Below are 9,225 nucleotides of genomic sequence, written 5' to 3'. Positions count from 1 at the left end.
AGTATATTTTTTGAGGTTAGAAATAAAGAGTCCGGCCGACTTTTGAATTTTGGCCAAGGCGAATGGTGCATGAATAGTTATTTTCGTGATGCAAATAATTGCCTGAAGGGCAAATTGAGAGAACAAACTGACATTTCATTTTGAGGCGAAGTTGCAAATTTTCCTGCCAGTAAGATTTGGAACATGGTTGCACTTTTGTCGACACTAATTTGAATAAACACGTTCGTTAAATTTAAAAATATATAAACTCCAGCGATTTGCTAATGAAAAAAGTAAGAAAATATTTGTTTACTTAATTAAAAAAATTCACAAGGTGTTACATGCGTGTTGTTTGTTTAAACTTTAAACGGCTAAAACTATATTTGTTATCAAATTTCACACCGTTAAAAAATAGTTGGTTGTGGTTTCAACTCCTCTAAATATTTATTTAGCCATTAAAAACTTTACTACATAAGAAATACGACACTTACAACACCTTATGAACCACCTAAATAAACATAATTATTCCGATGATTTGAAAGGCTGAAGAGACTATATTCGTAATCGCGGTGCAGTTGCAACCATAGTCGAAATAGGAAACCCGATAGAATAAGAAGAGATATACGTAAAGGTTTTGTTTTCCCCAAAAAAAAATAATTTAATTGCAGAAAAAATTTTTGTTTGAAATGCAACCATACACCCCGGCTGGCAGTGAAACTTAGCAAGTTTCTGCAACTTTTAAGTTCGCGTAAAAAATTTTAATGCATCTCGCATTGAGAGAGAATATATACTTCAATATTTACCCGTTTCCATGTACTTCAGGACTTGCAGGAATTTACAGAATTTTACAGGAAGCTGTTGCCGTACGACACCTTTCACAAGCCTTATTAAATAATGGCGAAAACAGGTTTTTCTGTAAATCCTGTAAAACATGCTAAACCTGAAGCACCTGGAGCCGGCTTAGTCTCAAGAATTTCGTTGTTGGATAAATCTTACTGGACTTTTAGACGAACGCACGTGTTGTTAAAATTTTGTATTTCTTTGCTGAGTGAGTGAAACGTGAGAGTATTTGTATATTTTTCGCCTCTTCTTCCTTCAGGGAAGAAAGGCTGAAATTTGACAATGGCCCACTAAAAGCAAAAAAAAAATCATGTAATTTTTGTATTTGTAAAATCCATACCCCCTCAAAAGAATTCGCCTTTATTCTGACTTCAAATTCGGATTCAGAGGCGAAAGACTGTGTTACCACAAAAAAAAATAAATTAAAAAAAAACACTTTTTCAATAAATTAGCATGGCAGTGTTATAGCCGTTATCGTGTTTAAATCGTTATATTTTTATTTCTTTTTTTTGTGTTTCTCTCCGATAATGCTTAATTTTTTTTTTTTGTGGTAGCCACAGCCGCGTAAGAGCCGAAGCAATAAACTTTATGAGTTTTGGTAAAAGATTTTTAAATTACTTATTATATCCATTACTTTTTCAACAACAGTGTAAATTATTTATTTTTTATCCATGTACTTAAAAGCAGCCCCTTATATTTCAAATAATATTCTTGAAACGTGCACGTCTTTCATAAAAAATAAAAGTAAATTATATTAATGCCCGTGCATACTTACATACATGTAAGCATTAATGTAAATATATATGTACATGTACATACATATGTACATATACAACTAGGTATATTTAAAATATGGTGCACATTCAGCACATTTTTGTGATTAAATATTAATTATCGGAATTTTCTTCAGCACAATCACCTCTACTTGAACTTAAATAACAGTTTTATAGATTACTCATAAAAAAATAAATGGATTTGAAATGTTTTCTAAGATAGAATTTTTTTATAATCTTTTTATTTATAAAAATGTTTGAATATATTTTGTTCTGCGTGTTAATAGTAAAATAAAGTAAATTTTATAATACAGAAATCATATTATTAAAATGTTCTCGTGTATTTTTTTGCAAATTGGTGTAGGTAAATTGTTTGTTTTTAAGAGCGCACGAGATTTCGTTAAAACCAAATTGCTCTCGCATTATCTAAATTTCACTATTTTCCAATTTTTATTGTTGTGTGACTTGATAAATGTATCCTTTAAGCTTTTTTGTCATAAAATTTAACATTACTTTGTAACGGAATGCAATAAAAAAAATCTTACTTTTTTATTACCATATAATTATGTTCATGTAATACAAAATAAAAATATTTAATACAAAATCACAATTCAAATGAGTAAATGTTTTAGACAAAAAAATGGTTAAACAGAATTTTGAAATACATACTATTTGAAACACAATACAGTCCCCCGCTTTACTGACCCCGGTTAATTGGTTTCTGCGCATATTTGAAGACGGTAAAAATTTTTTAAATTTCCAGCGCTTCCGTTTGTGAGACAAAAATGGCGGGAAGCCTGCGAAGCCTTCTAGAAATCCGTATGTTCATACATATGCTCTCAAGTTCTCAAGATTTTGCTACCACGGATATTGGCATTAGCCAGAATAAGACCACACTCTCCAAAAGTGCAGTGCTGTAAAATGAAAGGTAATGAGAAACTGTTGGTCAAAACGTAGAAATATAATGAATTTTTCTTGCAGGCTCCAACTTGGGGAACCCATCGGAAACGAAGAATATGTACTTAGATGAGTACATGGAGTTTTTGGATGGGTATTACTTTAATGCTTTTCTATTATTTATGTTTTGATGGGTTTGTTGAATAAAAACACTTAATAATGTTAACACAACATACATACATAGTATAGATTAATTTTTGGGGTAGTGGTGAGAAATTCCATAAACGTTAGTACATATGCCAATATCCGTTGTATTTCGAAATAAAATTGCATTCTTTTTATGTACATATTTTCAATACATATGTATTTCATGTTCTAAGAAGACTAAAATATTTACACCCATTAACTGTGAAAGAATTTCCCACCTCGAAATTCCGAATTTATTTTTAAATATTAACAATATGGTAACGCTGCGATCAACATGAACAAACCAGGTCCATTCCTTATCCTTTTCTGACTAAAATCTGAAAAGTGTCAAAATGCAAGAACGTAAGGAAAGTTCGCTCACTAAAAGATAATAACAGGAAAAAGTAAAGGAATGCAAAAACCAAATTTTTAGTCCAAAGAATGGCAACAATAAAACGAATGTCAATTAAGAATAGAAATATATTATATAGAAAATATATATATCGTTACCTTAATATAGAAAGGCCCTAACTCATACAGTCGCTGAAATGCAAAAAAGCCATAACTGACTAAAATTTTTTATTACTTAAAATGGTTTGGGACACATAATTCGATGAAATACATCATAATCAATCGAAGCGGGCATTTCGGATGTTTGCTTAGTTACGGCTTTTTGTATTTCAGCGTCGTTGTGAGATAGGGCCTTTCTATATTAAGGTAAGGATATATAGTATATAGTATACATATATTTACAAAACACATTCACACAAGCATAATAAACACTTATGGCCTTATTCATAAAAAATAAAGTAGGTTTAAAGAGCTTTATAAATTGACGTTTTCATATATTTTTCAATTTATAATCCTTTTATAAAGCTACTTTATTTTTTATGAATAAGGCCATTAATATATAAATTACTTTTTGCCTCGCTCCATTTTCAGTTCACATTTATTTGGTTTTTCGATTTTTCTCACTTTTCGTGTATTGTTTTATTTCCGTTAATTTAAATTCAGTTGAGTTTAACACTTTTTTGTTGCTCTCTCATTTCTGCTGTCATTTTCAAGTTAAGAAACGCTTTTTGGACTAAATCTGACTACTTCGGACTGTTTCTGACTATTTAAGGGATACTCAAACAGACGCGGTATTGGAAGTGCGGTACAAGGCGGTACATAACTATACTGTTTGAGTGCCTCTTTATGGGAGACAAGGAACGCAACTATTATGAAGCTTCAAAAATCCCAGTATCCGTCAAAAAGTTGTTTATTGAAACTATCTTCTTTTTTCTACCATGTTTAGTACCATGACACAAAAATTTTAAGGTAAAACCGCTGAGAGGCAGCCTGAACATTTTTGAAGTTTGCTAACATAACAAAAATGTTTTCAAATTTTCAATCTCACAAATCCATTCTCACTTCCAGTCTCAAACAAAAGAAAATTTTAACATTAGGCTCTATTATGGTTGTCGACATCGACGTCGATTTAATTTTTTCATCCAAAAATAGTCCAGGTAAGTCCCACTCCAGCTACTCTGAGCATAGTATTTTTGCGAGGAACACCTTTCCGCCTTTAACTTTTGAGTTGCGTACTAATCTAACGTAGAACCTGCGTTCAATCTCTTGGCCGTGCAATATCTAAATAAGAAAACGTTTTTGTAACAGTTGTCGACTCTCGGCAGGCAAGGGCATTTCTCCGACTGTACTTCTGCCATGAAAAGGCTTCTCATAACCCAAGACGCACTCCAAAAATTGGGAAAGAAGCTGGGCCAAGCACTTAGCAAAAGTTTTAATTAGAGGTGCTATAACCATACCATAACCCTAGGTATCTATTTAATTTTGGTTTTTCGTCATAACCATAAGCAGCTCTGAAGTATTTTGCTACGTTATGGCTAAGGCGTCTATGGATATGGTCTTATAGTATGGCACCTATTGGTTATAATCGTTTATAGAGCTGCGCGTACGTTTTATCGGAACATTTAATTGCTAATTCAGCCTTAAGAGCTAAGATATCATCATAACAAAAACGTTTAATCGTAATTTCTTTGTTTTTTATCGATATTGCGTTTATATAATATAATATTGTTCACCTTGGTTATCAAGGTCAATCCAGTGTCGCTACATATCCACATGATATAATTTTTCAACTACAAAATCTTACCACCTTGAAGCCAAAAATAGATTAAAAAAATGGCGAAACATTATTTAAAGTTTTAATTTACTTTCATTAATCCTTTTTGTATTTTTGTAGTTATTGCAATTTATATATGTAGTACATAGTAGACATTTCTTATCCTTCTACTCTTGCATTGCTTTAGTTATTTATACACTTCGCTATTGTCTTTGTATTATAAACTAGTAGTATATAGAGATAATCATCATATTAGCCTAATGCTTGCTTTCAGCAGTCAATAGGTTTGTTCGTCGAGCAAAAAATTTGTACGAATTTGTACGAATTATCACGATTTTTGCCCAAATCGCGTTCGTGCAGACCAAAAAATTATCCAACACTCAAAAATTGTGAGAGCAAAGTGACAGTTCTCTCGGAGAGAAGTTGCAAATTCTTGCTGGAAAAAATTTTGCCAGCAAGAATTTGCAAACACGAAAAACATGTGGTTGTGGCGCATGGTTGCATTTTTGTCTACAATAATTTGAATAAATTAGTTCGTTAATTTTAAAAATTTATAAACACGAGCGATTTTTTTATGAAAAAAGGAAGTAAATAATTGTTGATATAATTAATTTAGTTAATTCCAATGATTTGAACTTAATTCGGCTGAAAAAAATGGTATTCGCAATCGGAATGCAATTGCAACCAGAGTCGATTTAAGAAATCCGACAGCTAGTACGATGAAGAAATTGAAATGTATGTTAAAGAAAGTCAGAACAACAAGAAATATACATGTGTATCCTGTTTTTGGCCATCCGAAAGAATTTTAAAAATTCTATAAAAATTGTTTATGTTTGAAATGCAACCGTGGACGCCAGCTGGCAGCGAAACTTGCAAATTCCTGCAAATTTGCGTTCGTGCAGAAATTTGCAAGTTTCTCAACATGAGAGAGAATTTGAGAGAATTTTTTTCTTACTCTCTGATATTTTGAGTGTTGGATAATTCTTGCTGGATTTTCGACGAACAAACCTTATAACTATATACATGCATATGTATGTAGATCCGCAAGCAGCTTTGTACTGAATTTAACATACATGAATCAGAAGTTGCATAATAACTCATAATTGGATTTAATTATATTGGCTAAGAACTTGATGGCAACTAGCAATAACTAGTCGGTAAAAAATTGCAAAATGGAAACTTATTGAAAACCACTTATTTTTCTTATTAAAAAATATGTCACCAATGCTTTATTCGAAATTTCGAAAACTTTTACATTTTATTAGCATATATTTAAGTCTTCTCTAAAAATTTAAAAGTGTCATCGTTCTGTTCTAGTTCTGAACTAAATTTGAAGTTGAGTTCACAACTCAAAAGCGTTCAGATCTTTTCTCAGTTGCTCTCCCAGAGAGAAAAACACAACACTTGATTCACTTTTTATAATAGCTCTGATCCAGTACTCCATGAACTTACAGGATTTTACACGAACTTGCAGGAAGTTGCAGGAAAAATGTTCCCGTACTCCAAAATCCTCCAAAATCCTGTAAATGAGAGTGACTTTTGGAGAGTTGTGTAGAGAATGAAGTTGCAAGATTACACCCGAACTTTTTCTTCTGGTAAAATCATGAAAAGTGTCAAGCAATCACTGGTTGACGTTTTTACAGGAAAAATGAATTTTTTGTTCCCGCACTTTTTGTTGTTACTCACTTTTTACTCTCACTTCAGAGAGTAATTTTGCTGTTTGACAGTTTTACAGGATTTTTCACGAAAAGTATTGGATCAGAGCTAATGTTCTTTGCCTCTTCTATAAAATAGAAAATTTGCTCGTTACGGCCTTTGTGAATTAAGGTAACGATATGTAACTTAAGACCTGCCGATGATGGATACGAAAACAGTACGCTTTAAACAGCATTTGCCAATTCGCAATGCACCGAAAAACCTCCCTAAATATTCAAGTATATTAATAAAACGGACTGGGAAATAAATTTAAAAGCTAATAATAACAAGTAATTTTTAAGCAAAAAACAAAACCGACTTCAATTCTCATATAAAAATTTAAGATTATCGTTAATTTCATCACGATCCAATCGGATCGGATCTAAACAAAATTAGTATGGGACCACCCTTGAGGTACCATCTTTCCGATGAAAAAAGAATTATGGAAATCGGTTAACGTGGTCCAAAGCTATGCGGTGACATACACAAAAAAATAAAAATAAAAAAATATAAATATAATATTACCTTCTCTTTTTTGTGAAGTCGGTTAAAAAATATGTACTAAGAACTCGGTCAATTTGGAACAAATAACAAAGCCTACAGGTAGCGCTAGCGATAGCGCTAAAGTTTCTAGGCAGCATAATTTCCCGGTGCTCTTATTCCATGAGTAGCCTGTAATTAACCTGTTGATTTTATAATACATAACTAAAGTGTAGGAATACGTTGCTTGTCACTAAATATATTACGATAATCACGACATTCTGCATAATTTTGCTTAAAATCAAAAACTCGTAGATTGTGATCGGTTGCAATTAAAAGATAACGATTATCACAGGCTATGCTATATACAGGAGATGATGGATGCTTCGCTCTTTTGCTGCGTCGTGGAAAGTATAATTGTTGATACTTGTTTGGCATGCGTATATCATATAAATTTACACGACTGTGATATTTTGCGCCACACAAAAGTGCATACAAGCCATCATATTCAATACAATAAAACGATGAATCGAAGGGATCTTCGAATACAGCTTCATCACGATGCGATCGCCGATCATACATGCGGCAGGTGGTATCGAAGTTGCCGGTGAAGAGTACATTTTCATCCTTAATGAGTAAGTCGTAAATGGAGAGTGTATTGGAGTTAAGTGTCGTTTCTTTGCCGCTGTAAGTATAAAAACAAAGTTGTGATTACAACAAACAGTTAAATATTTATAACTGAAACTCACCTTTCCACATCATATTCACGCAACGCCTGCCTATCTGCCTCGGTGTATAGCCCACCATATAAACGCTCACCACCTTCGGATAGCTTTAAAACTTTGTATTCTTGCGGCAATTCTGCCACTTGTTCTAAATCCAGCAGCCCCAACTCATTTGTGCGACGCCACAATTTGGCACATACATTCGTGCTGGTTACATATAAATCATCCTCAAAATCTACACAGTGCAAATATTCCTTGGCGCTATGCAACTGATATTCATTTGCAAAACCATCTTCCCAAATGTAGCAATTTCCCGTGACACGACCAACAAATATTGTATCTCGCTTCTTTGTGAAGCTAGAAATGTCACCACGTGAACTAGATGAAATTTCTTGTTGGTATCGCCGTTGTAATGGCTCATTATTAGCGCGTCCATACACACGCAAATAATCCATGTGAGTCACATATAGTAAATTACGTTCCAACAGCAACTTGGTGGGAAACATTTGTGCATGATGATAGTATTCGTACTCCCGATAACGCCCTTGTAGCCAATTACGCGCTATACTCAGACGTGTAGCATACGAGAGGGAGTTATAGGTTCTAACGTGCAAAAAAAAATGGAAATCAATATATGGGGCTAGGGTGAAAACACTGAAAAATCATACCTCTGCGATATTCTGGGATAATTGCGATGCCCACACATAAGGGAATCTAATGTTTTCATGTAGAAAATATTTTGTCCGATTACATTGCGCAATGTCCGATGGACACGGCAAAGATTTAAACAATCCTGCTCGCTGCAGTAATCCAAAATGCGGAGAAGGCAATCTAAATTTAAATCTGTTATTCGCAATTGCTTCCTGTTAATGCTCTCCATGCTTGACATGTTCCACTTAGCTAAAAACGAAATTAAATCTTCATATTTCTTATAACTAAACTGATATAAAAGCCCCAAAGCAAAAATTGATTAGAATTTACAATCCAAATGGTCGAACAGCTGTTTATTGGCCCAAGGCTCATTAAGGTGTAATATAACATCTGCAATTCAAAATTTTTAGTTTTTATTAGATTCTTTTTTTAATTAATAGGAAGTCTTTTTGACTTTGCAAATCTATCGTTGTAAAATTATGAAGACAGCAAAGAAGTACGGTCGTATTAAGTTAATAAGCTGATGAAATCCATGCAGCAATCCTCCGGTCGTGTGTGCGATTGTGTTTCTTATCGTGAATAGCAGCGCAAAAAGAAGAAACATTTGTGTCAGCTGATTATCAGCTGAAAAATTTGTTTTCATGGCAAATAGAAGAACGCAATTTTTACTAGAGTATTGTTTATTTTATATAAATCATATTCATTTTGGGATTTAATTAAATTTTTGAAGAGATGGATTCAAAGGGTTCGTCAAGGGGAAATCCAAGTTTAAGTCAATACTTTGCTGATGATCCGCCCAGCTTTTTCGATGAACTAGCAAACAAATCTACCAGCAAGGGAAATGGTAAAGTGTGAAAATTTTATTTTATAAACA

At 33.1% G+C, this 9,225-nt stretch overlaps 1 protein-coding gene across 1 annotated transcript; it reads right to left on the bottom strand.

Moving 5' to 3' along the window:
• Nucleotides 1-6,996: 6,996 nt before the first annotated feature.
• Nucleotides 6,997-8,727, bottom strand: LOC118739975 (F-box/WD repeat-containing protein 4). Its single transcript, XM_036471477.1, has 3 exons — nt 8,369-8,727; nt 7,725-8,303; nt 6,997-7,660 (listed from the first exon to the last, which is right to left on the bottom strand). Exons 1-3 carry the CDS (start codon nt 8,587-8,589, stop codon nt 7,201-7,203), a joined length of 1,260 nt encoding a protein of 419 aa, XP_036327370.1. The 5' UTR covers nt 8,590-8,727; the 3' UTR covers nt 6,997-7,200.
• Nucleotides 8,728-9,225: the final 498 nt, after the last annotated feature.

The sequence above is a fragment of the Rhagoletis pomonella genome, unplaced genomic scaffold, assembly GCF_013731165.1.
Source record: "Rhagoletis pomonella isolate Grant_MI unplaced genomic scaffold, Rhpom_1.0 Rhpom_scaffold_00005, whole genome shotgun sequence".
Lineage (NCBI taxonomy): Eukaryota > Metazoa > Arthropoda > Insecta > Diptera > Tephritidae > Rhagoletis > Rhagoletis pomonella.
Note: the sequence above shows the minus strand (reverse complement) of the source record. Positions and strands in the feature narration are given on the sequence as shown.